The sequence below is a fragment of the Panthera tigris genome, chromosome D2, assembly GCF_018350195.1.
Source record: "Panthera tigris isolate Pti1 chromosome D2, P.tigris_Pti1_mat1.1, whole genome shotgun sequence".
Classification (NCBI taxonomy): domain Eukaryota; kingdom Metazoa; phylum Chordata; class Mammalia; order Carnivora; family Felidae; genus Panthera; species Panthera tigris.
This window is the reverse complement of record NC_056670.1, coordinates 52,158,904-52,177,038: the sequence shown is the minus strand read 5'-3', so window position 1 is coordinate 52,177,038 and position 18,135 is coordinate 52,158,904. Positions and strand designations below refer to the sequence as shown.

At 44.8% G+C, this 18,135-nt stretch overlaps 2 protein-coding genes across 3 annotated transcripts in view; one reads left to right on the top strand and one right to left on the bottom strand.

Moving 5' to 3' along the window:
• Window positions 1-4,408: 4,408 nt before the first annotated feature.
• Window positions 4,409-10,409, bottom strand: HHEX (hematopoietically expressed homeobox). The gene is made up of 4 exons (XM_042960761.1): window positions 9,947-10,409; window positions 7,620-7,798; window positions 7,361-7,411; window positions 4,409-5,560 (listed from the first exon to the last, which is right to left on the bottom strand). Exons 1-4 carry the CDS (start codon window positions 10,308-10,310, stop codon window positions 5,342-5,344), a joined length of 813 nt encoding a protein of 270 aa, XP_042816695.1. The 5' UTR covers window positions 10,311-10,409; the 3' UTR covers window positions 4,409-5,341.
• Window positions 10,410-10,573: 164 nt separating this feature from the next.
• The window catches only part of IDE (insulin degrading enzyme), a 194,136-nt gene continuing 186,574 nt past the window's right edge, over window positions 10,574-18,135 (top strand). The window contains exon 1 of one of the 2 annotated variants that reach the window (XM_042961097.1): window positions 10,574-11,020. The gene's annotated coding sequence lies outside the window, so the exon portion shown is untranslated. Of the gene's footprint in view, window positions 11,172-18,135 lie in introns of both variants that reach the window. The other variant, XM_042961096.1, reaches the window with a different exon arrangement.

Sequence of the window (18,135 nt, the reverse complement as noted above, 5' to 3'; positions counted from 1 at the left end):
GACATATAAAGAATTTTTATTCTTTTTTTTAAATGTTTTTTAAATTTATTTTGAGAGTGAGAGACATACATAGCACAAGCGGGGGAGGGGCAGAGAGAGAGGGGGACAGAATCAGAAGCAGGCTCCAGGCTCTAAGCTGTCAGTAGAGCCCAATGCTGGGCTCGAACCCGTGAACTGAGAGATCATGACCTGAGCCAAAGTCGGATGCTCAACCAACTGAGCCACCCAGGCCCACAAGAATTTTTTATTCTTAATGGGGAAATAAAATGAATAAGGAAGTAAAATCCTGGGGGCAGGCGGGTAGATGGAGTGGAGAAGGGAAAGGAATAAACAGAGAGGGAAGGAAGGATGAAGGGCATAATTAAACTATAAAAGAAAAATATAAACAAGTTTCACAGAGACAAACTCAATAGGTATTTCTCTTCCTGTAAGTATTTTGGGGAGTGCAGGGTACCGTGAACTTTTTCCTGTAGCTGTATTTGGAAAGTGATGAGATTTTTAAATATTTAAGATTTTGAATGATACCAAACTTCCCTTTCAAATTAGAAAAAAAAATCTAATGGTTAGAAAATATGCCTTAAAAAATTGTTTTTAACGAGAAGCTGTCTCATTGGCTTTCATCTGGAAAATCGTTTGAAATTGGCAGTGACTTTTTTTTTTCCTTTTTTTTTTTTTTTTTGAGCAGCTACACGTTAAAGTGTTCAGTCACCTCGAAAACCTCGAGGCAACTGCCGGATGTTCCAAAGTCAAGATCCTCCACAGACAGGAAATGCCTCTGCCAGCTCCAAGGTCACCTCCCGGCAGCCCTCTCCATTGTCTGCACAGATTTGTGCACATCCGACTGAAAGCCAATCAAAGAGCCACCTTAAAAGAAGGGAGTCAGTGAGGGCTTTCTAGTTTTTCTAGCTAACACTTAGTGCCCATTCTGTACCACGTATAACGCTCCCTCTCAGGTGAGCTGCCCACCTCTCTAGGAACTGGGGCTGAGAATTCACATTTCCCAAGGTCCCCAACCAGCAAGAGACGTAGGAGACCTGTCAGCCATACTTCCAGCCCTGCTCTTATCCACCATGGTATAATTTCTGCAATAGGCGTCTCCACAGCCAGATCTGAAGGGGTAGCTGCTGTTCGGAGGACCTTGGATCGATTTTGGTGGGTGGTAGGAATCTCCAAAGTGCCTGTCATTTGGATTCAACAACAATACCAAAAAATGTCTCAAGGGACTGAAATTCGATTAGACAAGTACAGAGTCCAGCTGGAATCTCATGAAACCCCAAGCGACGAAAAGGAAATGTTGGTATAACATCTGATTATTTTTACAAGATACCAAACTCCTAACCATTTAGAAGCATCCTGGGTAACTGTTTGGTTCTCCACCTTCTGTCCCGTGTTAGGAGTCACAAAAGCCTCACCTCCAATCACAGATTTAAAGGATCATTGATATTCGATTTTAAAGAAAAATCGAAAGAGTGAGCTTCTGAGTTCACGTCATCTTCCACAAGGCAGTATAACTGGAATGGGAATTTTGGTAAAGACAGTCTGTCCCCAACAAAATGCACTTCCCCCAAGTCTGAATACATTTTCTTGAATCTCTACCCTGTCTCCATTAAGTAAAATGAATATTCACAGCAATGAAACCACCACCAAAAAAAAAAAAGTTGTCAGAAATGTTGAAAGAGAATAGGTACTTTCACTATCAGAGATGGTTTCCTCTTTTCCCACAAGATGTTTTATCAGCTTTCACCCTGAGAAAACCATAAAAAGTAAGAAAAAGTAACCTTATGCAATAGTTCTCTAAATAAAATACTACACAGCAGGCTAGTCATCCCTAAAAGGGATGTTGTTTAAAGAGTCAAAGTACATCATCCAACAAAATCAATATCCTATTAAGTTAGAAAGGGTTCTGAATATCAAAGACCGACGAACTGAATAACTTAAAGTATAAGTACATGACCCAGGGGATTAATCACACACTGTCATGGTGAAATTAGGGCAATTCTTCCAATCATTAACGTTTTGCTTACAAAAATGTGCTTTTCTGTTTGTCTTTCTGCTAAATGATAACCGTTTTCAAGTTGAATCTCCTGATAAAAAGAGTTAAAAACAAGACAGGAGTTGTGCTGTAAAGGTCATACATGCTGCTTCAACATGAAATAGCCAAAAGACAAACAAATGAAAAATGCCTGGATTGTAGGAAGAATTTGTAAATATTCATTGGCAATCTACAATGGGGCATTTTGAAAACACGTAATGCCAACCTGTGTCCTGAGAACACTGTATTTCTCCCAGTGAACATGCTCTTGATTCTTAAGAATATGTCTAGATTCAGGAGCACCTGGGTGGCTCAGTCAGTTAAGCATTCAACTTTAGGTCAGGTCGTGATCTCACAGTTCATGGGTTCGGCCCCCATATCAGGCTCTCTGCTGGCAGCACAGAGCCTGCTTGGGATTCTCTCTCTCTCTCTCTCTCTCTCTCTCTCTCTCTCTCTCTCAAAAATAAATAAGAATTTTTTAAAAAAGAATATGTTTAGATTCAGAACGTGAGTAACTTGATGAGGGTTGGGAACAGCTTTAAACTGGAAAACACCCTGGTTTCAAGAACTGTCTACTTTAAAACAAGATTTCACCCTTCAACTTTTCTAGTGCCAATCAATACATAAGCCTGTATTTCTCTGCTTGATCATCATGATACAGTTATTCCCAAAAATAAACATTAACCAGAGGTTATCTCTGGGAGTGAAACACACACGAACTGATTTCAGGATTGCTTTAATACCATATTAGGCCCACAAGCCTCCCATTTTCCAAAACTCTGATACTGACAGTCCCTTTTTCAAATGAGACTGATTATGATCCTTGAACCTGACATGTAACCTGTCAGGCAGGGTCTGGGAGTTGGGAGCCTGCAGCTGATGGGAAGGGAGACCCTCCAATTAGAGGTCAACTTTGGACCCCAACATTGAGAAGACACAGAGAACAGGGGGAACAATAAAGAGCTTGAAGTGAGTTGGTAACTGGGGGATTGGAAAGGATCACGTGGATCAATTAGACCATCTTCATTCCACAGATGAGAGAACTGAGGCCAAGAACTAAAATTCCAGCCCAAATTATTAAATTTCCAGGCCAATTCACACCTCTCTGCTTAAGGAACTGGTACTAATTTTCTCAGAAATGTAAATTCACAGGCAATTCCAGGAGCCTTCCTGAAATCTAAGGAGGGAGAATGTGACAACTCGCTAAAAGCAATGACCTTTTCACTCTGTCTTCACCTGAGTGCTCATGTCTAGGGAACCAGAGCCCTGGTCAGCCATGCCAGGGGTGGAGTCATTCCTTCAGGAGCCCTCAGGAGGCACCCAACTCCACAAACAACTAGAGGCCTCCATGAAGGCCCAGGCTAGAAGGAAGAGGTTTCTGGGCCTCTCCCCCAACAGGCCTCTCATCATTTTCCTGGAATGTCAGAGACCTGATGGCTCAGGTAGGCAAGCAACTGTATGCAATCCCCCGGCTAGTCAGAAACCTCAGGCCACCCTTCCTCTCAGCCCCACACCCACCCTTACCTGGGCGCTTCCATTCCCCCATCTCACAGTACCCATTCCTCGGCCCTTTGGCCTCCCCTCAGCCATTAGCCTCTTGCTCCCACCGGCCTAGACAAGGCCCTTCTTTCTCCTTCCTCCCTCTCAGCCATCCCCACCTTCTGCTCTCACCCCGACAGAAGTTACTGGAAGGGAAGCAAGTGAGAAAGGAGTGAGGGGGTATAGGTATAAGGGCCCCACCTGCTTCTACACCTTGGAACAGTGGTTCTCAAAACTCAGGGACTCCGACCAACAGCTTTGACACCACCTGAGCCCTTGTTGAAGTGCAAATCCCGCTCCCACCCAGACCTGCCAAATTAGAAACTCTGTCAACGACGGGCCGGCAATGAGTATCAAGAAGTCTGCAGGCGCTTCTGAAGCTCGCTGAAGCTTGAGACCCGAAGTCTCGGCGCAAACTACCTCCCTGCTCTTGCCCGCCAGGCCCTCCCTCCCCCTCCGCGGACCCCCCTTACCCTGGCTCGGCCGCCTCGGGATGACGCAGTGTTGACTCACGCGGGTCAAGGACGGTGGCCCGGGCCAGGCTGGGAGCCGAGGCGAATCAATGGGGTTGGGCGGCCCAGCGCTCAGCCGCGCGGCCGACCTCGGCCCTCGCTCTTCCCGCCACCCGGCACGCCGGGGTTTCCCACCTGCAGCGCTCGGGGGTCCGCGGGCGGGAGCCTCCCCCTGCGGCGACGCACGCACACCGAGCCCCTCCCCCCGCCCTCCCCCTTCCTTGGGGAAAGGCCCAAATCTGTTTCCAGGAGCCCACCCACCCGCTGCCTCGCGCAGCCCCGCGCCCAGCCCCGCGAGGCGCTTGCGTTTGTTTCCCTGGAAGTAAGAGAGGTCCGACTAGATCAGTCGTCCCACCGATGGGTTTATTTTATACACAAGTTACTCATTTAAAAAAAACAACAACAACAACACCACCACCACCGTTTTGGCCTTTTTTTTTTACAGCGAAAAAATTATATATACACACATTATAAACACTGTTTGATATAAAACACAATATCTACAGTCTACTTACAGTTAATCAACTTGCTACTTCTAGTTCGTCTGTGATTAATTTTAGTCACCGACGAGTCAGTTTGTCTGCTTGATTTGTACTGTACTATTCCTTTAACACCTTGGTCATATAGGTACTTAGTGACAGTGCAAAACAAGCATTTAAGATTCTTATCAACTATTTCTCTTTGACAAAAAGAACACACACATCTCAGAGACAGAAGCTCTGAGATCACTTTGGATTTAAGGCAGCAGTATAAGAATGTAATATAAAAGTAAAGAACATTTCCTTTAAAAATATTCCAAAGCTGCCTGAAATGTGGGCCCCTTTTCCAAGGCATACCTCTGGATCTGGGATGCCCTTCTGCTTTTCCATTAAGTAGGATGTAGATACAGATTGTAGAAACGTCATTCAAGAAGATCTTATTAAAATCTTTAAAGTTATAACTTAAAAATTTAACAAAAAATTCAAAAATTACTTTTTATAAATAGAAAAAACAATTTCCTTTTTAAAAAGGGGGTGAATCTAAGCAGTGAAGAGTCCCTTCATCATTCAACCTAAAATCAGTATATAAACCATTTACGTCAAAATTAAGGTTTCAGTGTAAGTTTGCTGTTTAGCCAGTGCACCAAATATTTTAGGTTTCCAGAATACCAGAAAATTGATTCCCTTTCTCAGAGTTTTCCAGTATCGCCTATGGAGATTCTCTGTAGCAAATGTAATTCCCAAATCCAGTTTTCCGAACATGCCAATGTCTACGGTCATCATCCAGCATTAAAATAGCCTTTATCGCCCTCAATGTCCACTTCCTGATCAGAATCCTCTGAAATCTCTGACTCAAGGTCTTCCTGGGAGGCAGGGGAGGGCGAACACTGAGAGCTATCTAGAACACCTTTATTCTGCTCACTGGTCAAGTCTTGCCTTTGGTCACAAGGATTGTCCAAACTTTCCAGTTCTTCTTTTTTATTGCTTTGAGGGTTTTCCTGGATGAAAGGAATGAAAGTGAAATTGGTAGGCTCGTGAAATATGGAGGCATAAGAGACGCAGATCAGAATGTGTTTTCATTCTTTATCGTCTTTAAAATTTTTAGTTTATCTCTTGCTTTCAGCTATAATCTTTTTATTCAGAAAACACATATTTGTGCTTCTGTCTCACTTTAGAATAAAAGTGCCTGTCACATCAGAGAAAGATCATGCTCTTGTGAGAAAAGAACAAGCAGTCACAAATACAACTAAATGGGTTGTGTCAAATGAACACTTAGCTCCAGCCCAGACTCATGGTCTCAAGGTTCTAAGAGTTTAAGGGAGAAGGGAAATCAGATTACTACAGATACACACTATCTTCATTCTTCAAGTATTTTTAAACCTTGCCAATTAACAGGGTCTCTCAGTCATTTAAAAACTATGAATGCTATGTAGTGAATTCAGGAGAAAGTTTCAAAATCATTAGATTGAATCCTTTTTCCTCCATTTTCTGGACTAAATTTATAAACTTATAAATGATACGGAGCAACTTACAAAATCATGGCAAAGGTAAAAATGCAAAACTGAAAGAATGTTGCCAACTGCAAAGGGAGACAATTCACTGCAATTTACTTAAAACCTGGAGAAAATTTCTGGAATATATATTCCCACATATTACATAGGAACCGCTGTTTTAAAAATTCCTGGTAAACTGCAGTCAAATCTTTGACCAAGAACCAAATAAGTGAGTGAATTCTTAATACTGTTTGTCTAAAATAGACATAAACACTACAAAGAAATATTATGATATATTGCTATGGTTTTTTTTAAGCAAGACTATAGAATAATATATTCACCAGGCTTGCAACTAAGTAACAAATAGATGCACAGGGTCAGAGATTGAGAGGGAATCTGCAAATTTTTAAATCATGTTAGAATAATGAAATTATGGGATATTTTCTGTTTCAAAGTGTTGTGACACCATCTGATTTTTAATGAAAAAGTTATGACTGCTAAATTTAAAAATGCACACTGCTTTCAATTTCCCCACTCGTATTACTTGTTTCAAAAATATTTTATTTATTCTAAACTGTACATACACTGACAAATGAACAATACAGCAATTGTCAGATAACTATGGAGAAGACCTGCAGATTAGAACATCAAAAACAAATCTTTAGCTTTAAGTCAATAGAGGTTTTTCAAAAACTGAATTAGCCTTTACTTTTTATCGCATATTGCGTAACAAGGTCATTGGAAAAAAAAGACTGTTAGTAAGTTTCAGCTTGTATATTCTCTTACATGTCTTATATTCATTTTAAGAGCTGGCATTAGGTGGGAAATAATTTTAAACTCTTTGATATTTAATTCTTCTAAAAACAGTGCAAACAAGACTGAAAGGTGTTTATTTCCTTATATTTACCCTTGAGCTCTGCCTGGTTTTATTATGGCTGTGTAAATAAAAGAAACAATTTTCTCCCAAAGATAACTGCTTAAGTCATTTACTGTCAATTACTTTATCTTTCCTGCGTTAATTAGATAAACAACATATGGGGTTTATAAAACAATTAGCCCGGAGTTTTACTAGCCAGTGTGTGAAAACCCAGCATAATTGATATAGGAACTGCATTAGGTGCTTTTAGCATTACTGCCACCTGAGCAACTCATCCTGAATTTCAGCAAGACTATTTGCCTTTTTAATCAAGGTGAAGAGGTTAAATAGTCTCTCAAATGACTTTTGCATACAACCCATAACAGGCTTCGCATTGAGATAACATGATAAAAATATTTATTTCCATAGAAACACAACCATGTCGATACCTGTTTTAGTCTTCTCCATTTAGCGCGACGATTCTGGAACCAGGTTTTGACCTACAGGAAAGACAGAAAGAAAACTTGCCACGAACCCAAGGCGCCTGGGGGGGTAATGGAGAAGCTGATCCGCGGCTGTCGAGCAGATCAGCGCTCCTGGCGTTAGATAGCGCGATGAGACCCGCCAGAGCGCAAGGTGGCTCGAAGTCTGTCTTCCGCCCGCGACCCCCGGACCAGGAATCGGCCCCGAGCCCACAGGCGCGCTCACCTGTCTCTCGCTGAGCTGCAGCATCTTGGCCAGACGCTTCCTCTCCGGCGGAGAGAGGTATTTCTGGGTCTCAAACTTCTTCTCCAACTCGATGGTCTGGTCGTTGGAGAACCTCACCTGGCCACCTTTCCTTTTATGCAGAGGCCTCTGCAAGAAAGGGCTCCAGAGCAGAGGTTTGCCTAGGGGAAGCGAGAGAGCCAGAGAGCCTAGGGTTAGTGGGTGACAGCCCTGGAGTGGCCAGGCCCTGGGAGTGACAAAGGGGAGTAGGGGACGCAGGAAGACACTCAACCAGACATGTTCACATATGCCCACCCACCCAAGGACCCAATACGTGCCCACCAAGACACATACATACCCAGAGACAGAAACACGCAAAGTCACACACACATACGCTGTATATGCATGCAGACGACCCTTGTACACTCACAGACACAAACGGCCATCACACCCATAGCTGGATTCAAGCACAAATCTTTTGACCCCCAAAAGAACACCCACTATAAATTGGGCTTAAAAATAAACCCTCTTGAACGAGTCGCTCTCGAATTTATACACAACTCTTCTCACTTCTAGGCCCTCTCACTTGGTGAGCCGCACTTTCCAAATACCCAGAGTCTGTCTGTGTTGGGAAGGAACCGGGCTGTTACACTACCCAAGGCGTTCCGGCCCGGGGCCGCGGGCAGGAGCCTGCTTGGGAAGCCCTCGGGCCAGGCGCCGACTCTAGGCCGTTCCTGGAGCTTCCAATCCTAGCTCCAGGGCGCAGCGGCCTCCTCTGATTTCACACCCGGCGGCGGGGGCGGCCAGTTAAAGCTACCCCGTGGGCTATGGCAACATTTCCGTCAATGTGTTTCCTGTTGGTCTATCTCGAAAAACCCTTTGCTTCCTCCTGCGCGGTCCCAGCAGTAACCCAAGGAAACCCAGGGCGCGCTCTGTGAAAACGTTCACCCCAGGCCGTGCCCGGCTGAGGGTCCCGCTCTGGCCCCAGCAGGTGAAGACAGTCACGCCGGGGTCACCGCCCGCACCAAACCCTCGAGGCTGGAATCAAAAATACAGTAAAATATTTTTTTAAGTAAAGAACTAAAATATAATCCCCTCCAAGTCTGTCTAACGATGAGAAAGGAGGGTGGAGAGCTGTGCTAGATGCCGCTTCATAAACATGAGGTCATTAAAATGTTAATTAATGAAAATGCTAGTCTGTCTCTAGGGTCCCTACAGAAGCTGCCAATAGCTGAGTAAATTTAAAACCCTGGTGGCCCAAGGCAAGGACCCCTCTTTCTTTATTTCCCCCTGGGCTTCAGATGCCAAAGACGCCAAAGGCCACCCGGAGTGCGGCTCATCGTGGGCTTATTTCTTAGGCCGCGCACTGACGGGGACAAGCCCCGAAAATACCATATGCCCTAGGTGTCCTCACTGCCTTTCCTACTCCAAAGACCTGTCAGTCAGTCCGTCCGTCCGTCCGTCCGTGGGTCTGCAGGCCTGCCCCCAAACACTGAAAGCTGGCATTGTTGGTTTGGTTTTTGTTTTTTTTTTTTTTTTTCCAGATTTTGCTTACGTCAGGCTTCAGACTAGTGCAAAACAGCCTCGGGGAAAAAAAAAGGAAGCAACTGGTTATTTTAGCTGCCATAAAGTCACATCCCACACAGAGGAAATGAACAATATCAGAAAAACGGATCCCGGCTATCAGAAGTCGAGTGTTTCCTGAATTTGTCTGTATTGAGGATGTCGATAAAATAATCAGCAGCGTGCACTACTCCGGGGGAAGGGTCTGCTTCATGCAGCCAGGAAAACACTTAACAGCTTCTGAAACCAGATTTACTCCTATCGAGAACTCAAGATTTCCTGTATGAACGGAAAGGGTCAGGCTCTTTCACTGCACAAGCTTGTTGAACCAGGTCCAGCCTCGTAACCACCCGGGCCCGGCAGCTATCCCTGCCCCATAGGGCCCGCCCGGGGCGCCTTGGCACTCCCTTCCCGGTCCCTCCAGCTAAGGGGACCCCACCCCGAGCGACACACGCGCCCCAAGACTGCCTTCGGCCACAAGCCCCCGTGGCAGCGCCAGAGGTCTCGCCCGGGCCCGCGCGCCCCGACGCCTGCAAGGTGCAGGAAAACCAATCTGAGTCATGGTGCGGTCAGCCCGGCCGCGCGCCACTGGGGCCCGCGCCTCCTGTCCCCGCGCGCGCCCGAGAGCCGCTTTTCGATCGCCTTTGCCACAACTTTCTATTGCCTCCCACTCCGCCCCCGCCGCCTCCTGGACGCTGCCACCTGCCGGGTGGCGCCTTCCTCGCCGCCGCCGCGGCTCGGCCCCGCCATGACCCGGGCCGCCTTACCCAGGGGGTCGTGGCGGAACAGGGCGTGCGTGTAGTCGTTCACCGTCCGCGGGAAGGGGTACAGAGGGCCCCCGAAGCCGCTGGATCCGTAGGCGGCGGCCAGCGCGGCAGCGGAGTGGTGCGAGAAGGCGGGGTGGATCGGCGTGGGCTCGTACACCGGGGTCCGGTAGGAGGACACGAGGCTGGTGAAGGAGGAGTTGGGGGACGGCAGCGTGGGGGCGGGGGTGGGCGCGGCGGGCCCGCGGCCCAGGATGTCCTCGATGTAGAACGGCGTCGGGTGCGCCGGCTGCAGCAGCGGCGTGGGCGCGTACAGCGGCACCCCCACGGCACCCGCCGCCGCCGGCCCGGGGTGTGGGTACTGCATGGCTCCGCTGCGCTCCGGCCCCTCGGAGAGCTGGCGGCCCGCGCCGCGGCGCTACATTTATCCGCGCTCCGCGCTCCCGGCGATAGGCTCTGCCGCCCACGGGGTGGGGCCGCGCTCTCTGGCCCCTTCCTGCCGCCCGGCCCTGCGGCCAATGGCGCGGAGCCCCGGGAGCCGCCTCCCGCCCCCACCCTTGGCCCGCCCCCGCCGGCCGAGCTCCCCGCCCCCCGGGACGCGCTCGCTTGCAGCCTTTTAGGACCCTGCGCCCCGGTGCCCGGCTGGCCGCCGCCGTCGCTCGGGGTTCCAGGCACCCTGGTCCGGGAAGCCCTCGAAGGAAGCCCAGGGCCATGTCCGTCGTGGGAAGACACGAGGAAAATAGCGCCTGGAACACACGGACCCAAGTGGTCCCAGCCCCTGCCGGGAGGCAATTCTGCCGAAACTCGGGGAGCACTGGTCCAGGACCGGGCCCAGGGTGACAGGGGCCTGTCCCAGGCACGGAGCAGCTGGACTCGAGCCTGGCAGGCGTAGAGGCCGCTGGCAGAGCCGCGCCTTCGCAGGCCTGAGAGTACTGTCCCCGTCGGCGCGCTCGCTGGAGTAACGGTGGCACTGGCTGTTGCCCGGGGCGTCTCCGGAGCACGTATTGGGAGAGTGCCCTGAATTCCTGGGGCAGCCCCAAGGACAGAAATCCAGCCCTTAGCTGCGTCCTATTTGGGGTAAGGACGACTAGACTTCAGGGGCTCCGGGCTCGTGGCGGCTCCAGCCCCTTTCATTTGTGGGCCCCCGCACTCAGCCACTTCCGTGAGGACGCTCGCAGAAGCCGCTTCGGGGAGGAATCAAGGGAAGGCCTGGGTCTTACGGCGCCAGGTAGAATTTGTGCAGTCTTCTCCGATCCAGTGGGGTTGCTCTGTGTCCCCTATCCCCGGGTCCTGGGGTCGCAGCTGCGCGCAGCACTGCTTTCCAGTTTTGCACGTGTTTTCTATTGAATCCGTGGCTCTACCCCTTGTGGCCTCGGCTCTGTGCAGCTCCACTCGCCTGCGGGGCAAGGGGGCATTTTCTTGATTGACGCCCTCCTGCGGTCGTCACACCTCGCGGTGAGCAGTTTCTGCTAAGGTCCTCCGTTAATCGTGGAGATGCAGATTGCCCAGCTTTTTCTGTTGAGATTTTTTATTTACATCTTGGAACTATTTTCCGACTACAGCGAGGTGGCAGACGAAGGAAGAGTGGATTGGCGTCTGGTTGAGCCGAGTTCGAGTTTCACTGCGCACATTTCTGTTGAGCAATTAGTGTGTGTCAGCAGTGAACAAGACAGATGTAGTTTCTGTCCTGACGGAGGCGAGAAACAAACTTTAATGCAATGGCTTATGTGTGTGCTAGGAAGGAGAAGTACATAGTGATCTGAAACCTTACAACCGAGGGACATCACCTAGTTGGGGGAGGGGGTGTGTTAAGGGAAGGAGAGTGTTCTCCAAGGAAGTGATGTTTGCAAAGTGAGTAGTTGTGAAAGAACCTAGGGAGGGACGAATATTCCAAGTTGAAGGAGTAGCATGTGAGTGTGGTCAATGAAACTTTGGTCATTTTCCCTGAGCTTTTCTGAAACATTTGGAACTTAGCCTAAAGGCTCCTAATCTTTTGGGGGTGGAGTCATAGGCAACTTTGAGAATCTGATGACAGGCAAAAGCTACAAGCACAGACAGACCCAGTGAGCGTAACATGCCATCATTTGAGTTAAAACATTAGGAGAGGGCAAGGATATTTATCTGTGCCTTTGCTCTAGTATGTGAACTATCTCTGGGAGAATACACAAAAAACTAGTAACATCGGCTGTCTAGGAAGAGAGAGGTGGATTTGAAGGAAGAACATGCTATATACTTGGAATATTGGGAGAACTGAACCATGTGGATGTGTGACCTATTCACAGAATAAGTAGATCCTTGAAGAAATGGCTGATTCTAGGTCTGGGGCAGGAAAAGTACAAGGTAAGCCCAAGGCACCTTGTGCTAGAAACCACAGAAAGGAGACAGACCGCCTTGATGAGTCTCCCATTGGCCAAATTTGGGGTGGTTTAAGCATCAAAAACACATTTTGGATTATAACACATTGAATATAACAGTTCAAAGTATCACTCTCTGTAGTGATACTCAGAGAGAGAGGGATGGTGAATGGTAAAGCTGAAAGGATGCCAGCTAACAAATGTAAAACAAAAAGCTTGATAAAATCAAACATGTAATCATTCATTCAAGAAAGAATCATCTTTAGGGATGCCTGGGTGGCCCAGTGGGTTAGATCCACTGTGGATTTCAGCTCAGGTCACAACCTCACAGTTGCTGAGGATCAAGCCCACCTTGAGCTCTAAGCTTGGTGCTGACAGTGTGGCGCCTGCTTGGGACTCTCTCTCTCCCTCTCTGTCTCTCCCCCACTCATGTGCATGCTTGCTCTCTCTCAAATAAACAGAACTTAAAAAAAAAAGAAGTATCATCTCTCAAAGTAAATAAATAAAACTAAAAGAAAGAAATATCTTTGGACCAGAGCCATGGAGTGAAACATCATGGAGAATGAGGATTTTTACATCTCAGGGTATCACACCAATTGATTGGATTCTAGATTAAAGGGGGAAAAAGGCTATAAAAGACATTTTGGGAGCAATAGGGAAAAAGCGAAAATGAATTGTACACTAGATGACATTAGTAAATTAATGTTTATTGTGTTATGTGTGATATTGGTATTGTGGGTAAAATACCCTTATTCTTGGGAGGGGCAGGCTAAAGTATTTAGGTGTGAAGGGTCATGACATCTGCAACTTTCAAGTAGTTCAATACACCCAAAACATACATGCACATACACACACGTATAGATAAACGGGGTGATAAAGCAAAGTAGAAAGTTCTTCATTGGTGAATTTAGTTGAAGCTTATACTAATGTCCATTGAACTACTTTCAGCTTCTCTGTAGATTTGAAAGTTTCCAATATAAAACTTTTTAAAGTATGATTTCAGATGTTAAAAAATGAAAGCAGTCTCATTTTTTGAAGGTAAAAATTATTTAAATTGTTTGTTAAGTCTGCATACAAGTTGCCCCTGGAAACTATCCATGGAGGGCTGTTTGAGAATCATCGGTCCCTCTGTGGTCCGTTCGGATGTTGTGCCCATTCCCCCAGTTATTATTCTCACCGCATGGCTTGATGGAGAATTCAGGCAAGTGTGCTCTTCTGTGTACCAAGGACAGAGACAGGATTTGGGGACAAAGAAAGGACAATTATTAGCTGAAGCTCAAGGGTGCCTTCAAAAGTTATGTTTGGGTCTTCAAAGATTGGGACCCCAAAGAACTAACCAGGTAACTGATTATTGTCTACTCACAACATATTTCTCCCTTGTCTTTGTTTTTCTTTTCCTGCCCCTTCTACCCAGCAAGCAATTGAGATGATTACTCTAATTTATGCAATGCCTTTACAGTAAATCACTAGCCAGCCGTCATTCTCCATCTTCAAAAATTGTATGAGTTTATAGTTTATTCTGTGCGTGACATAGCAGCCAGCCAAAACGATGTAAATCTACAAACCTTCCAAAAATAAATACTAACATGCTAGGAAAATAATCACTGCTATAGGAAGAGGAAGCATCATCCCTTTCTTTGATTTAGCCACAGACCCTGTGAGGTAGATGGAGATCTTAAAAGGCATTGATATAACATTCCAACTCCGCTACATAATGCTCACCAGCAAATTGAAGCACTTAATTCTGTTAAGCTATATAACACTACCTCTTCTAAATCCAGTCGTCAGATCCATGTTCATTTTGCTATGGTTAAAAAAAAAAAATTACAACCACATTTGTGAATGTCACATTTATTGAACTACATAATTTTTAATATCACTTGTGTAGGTTTTATAGTTTGTTTTATTGTTTTAAAAGTCATTTGGGGCTCTAAAAGAACTAGATTTTTCCGAAGTTGTCCTTATAATTTTTTTTTCACACAGTCAGAACTAATAAAACAAAACTGTTATAGCTATTTAATTCAAAATCTCTTGGAGTTTCAATATTTTTTCTCTGCTGGATACTAAAACCAATAAAGCTACATGAGATTTTAATTATATTCTGAATTAAACAAGACCCTCTCCAAAAATTTGGCACCATTTATTTTAGTCACTGCTATTATAAAAGAGACCAAACTTTGTAGGAAGGGAAGGTGGGTCTCACCTCTAATTTATCTAGTAAAAACTTAGGTAATTCTTTTTTCCAACTTCTTTTGTTTTTAAAAGATATTTAGTAAGTGAATTAAGAGAAATAAACTTTACAAATAAGCAAGTGCAACTTATTTTCAATTATTACACATAGAGGTCAAACTTCAAATTAGCTACAGCTTGAAAGCATCTATGGATTTTATGATAGCAATTTGGTCCCCTTTTTAAGTTTTTTTATTTATTTGGGGGTGGGGGGGAAGAACTGAGAGAGAGGGAGTGAGAGGATCTCCAGCAGATTCCCTGCTATCAGCATGGAACCCAACCATGGGGCTCGATCCCATAAACTGTGAGATTATGACCTGAGCCGAAATCAAGAGTCAGATGCATAACTGACTGAGCCACAATTTGGTTCTATTTTTACTTACACTGAAAGTTTTATTACCTTCAAGTGCTGGGATGACTAAATCATTTATTAAATCACATATCAAATCATTGTATTATTACATTTAATTAAAACTTGACCGTGCTCGCTTCGGCAGCACATATACTAAAAACTTGACAAAATCTAATTACTTAGTGTTTTAAGGCTTTACTAACTTGCAGAATACTAATGTGATTAGATACAAATGTCTCATCTGCATCATGGATGGGATCAGAGCTCTGGAACACATGGGCAGTAATCACCATGATATCGACCCAGTGATGTCTATATTTCACATATTATACCGTACTTAGCACTGTAATGTGGATGTACTGATCAAGAATGGTTTGATGAAGCTTATGCTGTTTATTTGCTTAGTTAAAAAAGTGATGAAGCACTCAATAATAAAATAATAAAAAGATAAACCCGTTTTTTTAAATGCAAAAGATCTGAATAGACATTTCTCCAAAGAAGATATACAAATGGCCAATAAGCACATGAAAAACTATTCTATGTCAGTACTTATCAGGGATCTACAAATCAAAACCACAATAAGGTGCTACTTCATACCCATCAGGGTAGCTATAATAATTTTTTTTTAATCAAAAAATAGCAAACGTTGGCAAGGTTGTGGAGATGCAGAATCCTCAGACATTGCTAGCGGCAATGTAAAATGAAGCAGCTGCTTTGGAAAACAATCTGACAGTGTCTGAAAAGTTTATAAATCTTTTATTATTTCTTCTTTTGAGAGAGAGAGAGAGAGAGAGAGAGAGAGAGAGAGAGAATCCTAAGCAGGCTCCATGCTCAGTGCAGAGCTCCATGTAATGCTCAATCCCAGGACCCTGGTATCACAACCTGAGCTGAAACCGAGAGCCACCCAAAAAAAAAGTTTAAAAATAAAGTTACCGTATGATCCAGTGATTCCACTCCTAGACACATACCCAAGAAATGAAAATATATGTCTGCACAAAAACTTGTACACAAATGTTCATAGCGGGATTACAATACCCAAAAAGTGGAAACAACCCAAATGTCCATCAACCTACGAATGGGTAAATAAAACATGGTGCATCCTAGCAATGGAATAATATTTGGCAATAAAAATGAATGAAGTACTAGTGATACATGCTGCAACACGGATGACCTTTGTAAACACTTTCCCTGTCATGCGACTTTATTAACTGATATTTTTACCAGTGTTATTGAGAAACGGTTGACATACATCAATTGTATAAGTTTAAGACATACAGCATGATGATTTGATAAACATATATTGTGAAATGGTTACCACAATAGGTTCAGGGAACATCAATCTTCTCATGTAGGTACAATAAAAAGAAAAGAAGAAAATATTCCCCTTGTGATGAAACTCTTAAGATTTACCCCCTTAACGACTTGCTATATCATACAGTATTGTTAGCTATAGTCATCATGATGTACATTGCATTCCTAGCACCTATTTATTTTATTTTTTAATTTACATGCAAGTTGGTTAGCATATAGTGCAATAATGATTTCAGGAGTAGAATCCAGTGATTCATCCCCTACATATAATACCCAGTGCTCATCGCAACAAGTGCCCTCAATGCCCCTCGCCCACTGAGCTAATCCCCCCACCGAAAACCCCTCCAGCAATCCTCCATTTGTTCTCTGTATTTAAGAGTCTCTTATGTTTTGTCCCCCTCCCTTGTTTTATATTATTTTTGCTTCCCTTCCCTTATGTTCATCTGTTTTGTATCTTAAAGTCCTCATATGAGTGAAGCCATATATTTGTCTTTCTCTAATTTCTCTTAGCATTATACACTCTAGTTCCAGCGAGTACTTATTTATCTTATAAGTAGGATTTTGTACCTTTTAAACATCTTCCTCCAATTCCCTCTCCCCCCACCCCCTACGTCTGATAGACACAAGTCTGATCTCTTTCTCTTAGAGTTGTTTTTGGGGTTTTTTTGTTTAGATTCAACATGTAAGTGGGATCATGCAATATTTCTCTTTCCTTGTCAGACTTATTTCACTTAGCATAATGCCTCCAAGGTCCACTCATCTTGTCACAAAACTACGATTTCCTTTTTTTTTTTAACATTTGTTTATTTTTGAGAGACAGAGAGAGAGCACAAGCAGGGGAGGGGCAGAGAGAGAGGGAGACACAGAATCTGAAGCAGGCTCCAGGCTCTGAACTGTCAGCACAGAGCCTGATGCAGGGCTCGAACCCATGAACTGTGAGATCATGACCTGAGCCAAAGTCGGAGGCTTAATCAACTGAGCCACTCAGGCGCCTCTCGATTTCCTTATTTTTTTGGTAGCTGCATAATATTCCATATATTTATATATTCATCCATTGATGGACACTTAAGTTGTTTCCATGTCTTGGCTATTGTAAATAATGCTGCTAGGAACATCCTGAGGGTGCAGACATCTTTTTCGGTTAGGGTTTTTGTTATCTTTGGATATATCCCAGAAGTGGAATTGCTAGATCATATGGTAGTTCTATTTTAAATTTTTTAAGGATCCTTCATACTGTTTTCCATAGTAGCTGCACCAATCTGCATTCCCACCAATAGTGCACAAGGGTTCCCTTTTCTCCATATTTATGCCAATATTTGTTGTCTCTTCTCTTTTTTATGATGGTCATTCTAACAGGCATGAGGTGATAATCCCACTGTGGTTTTAATTTGCATTCTCCTAATGACTAATGATGTTGAGCACCTTCTCCTGTACTGGTTTTTGAGGGTTTTTTTTTTAAGTTTATTTATTTATTTTGAGAGAGAGAGTGTGTGGAAGAGGGGTAGAGAGAGGGAGAGTATCTCAAACAGGTTACAGGCTGTCACAGCAGAGCTGGACTCAGGGCTTGAACTAATGATCTGCAAGATCATGACCTGAGCTGAAATCAAGAGTCAGACACTTACTGGGGTGTCTGGGGGGCTCAGTTGGTTAAGCATCTGACTTCAGCTCAGGTGATGATCTCATGGTTCATGGGCTCGAGCCCCACGTTGGGGGTCTGTGCTGAAAGTTCAGAGCCTGGAGCCTGATTTGGACTCTGTCTCCTCTCTCTCTGCCCTTCCCCTGCTCATGCTCTGTCTCTCTATCTCTCAAAAATAAAAAAACATTAAAAAAAAAATCAAACACTTAACCAACTAAGCCACCCAGGCACCCCTCATGCACTGTTATCCTTTCATGTATCTTCTTTGTAGAAATGTCTTTTCAGGATCTCTGCTCATTTTTAAAGTGGG

What these genes read in the sequence shown, in the direction of transcription:
- HHEX (XM_042960761.1), bottom strand. Translation starts at nt 10,310, where the DNA reads ATGCAGTACCCACACCCCGGGCCGGCGGCGGCGGGTGCCGTGGGGGTG. An exon ending in GTTCCGCCACGACCCCCTGG is followed by an intron (nt 7,799 to 9,946) that starts GTAAGGCGGCCC and finishes CGCTTCCCCTAG; the next exon opens with GCAAACCTCTGCTCTGGAGC. An exon ending in AATGGAGAAGACTAAAACAG is followed by an intron (nt 5,561 to 7,360) that starts GTATCGACATGG and finishes CCTTTCATCCAG; the next exon opens with GAAAACCCTCAAAGCAATAA.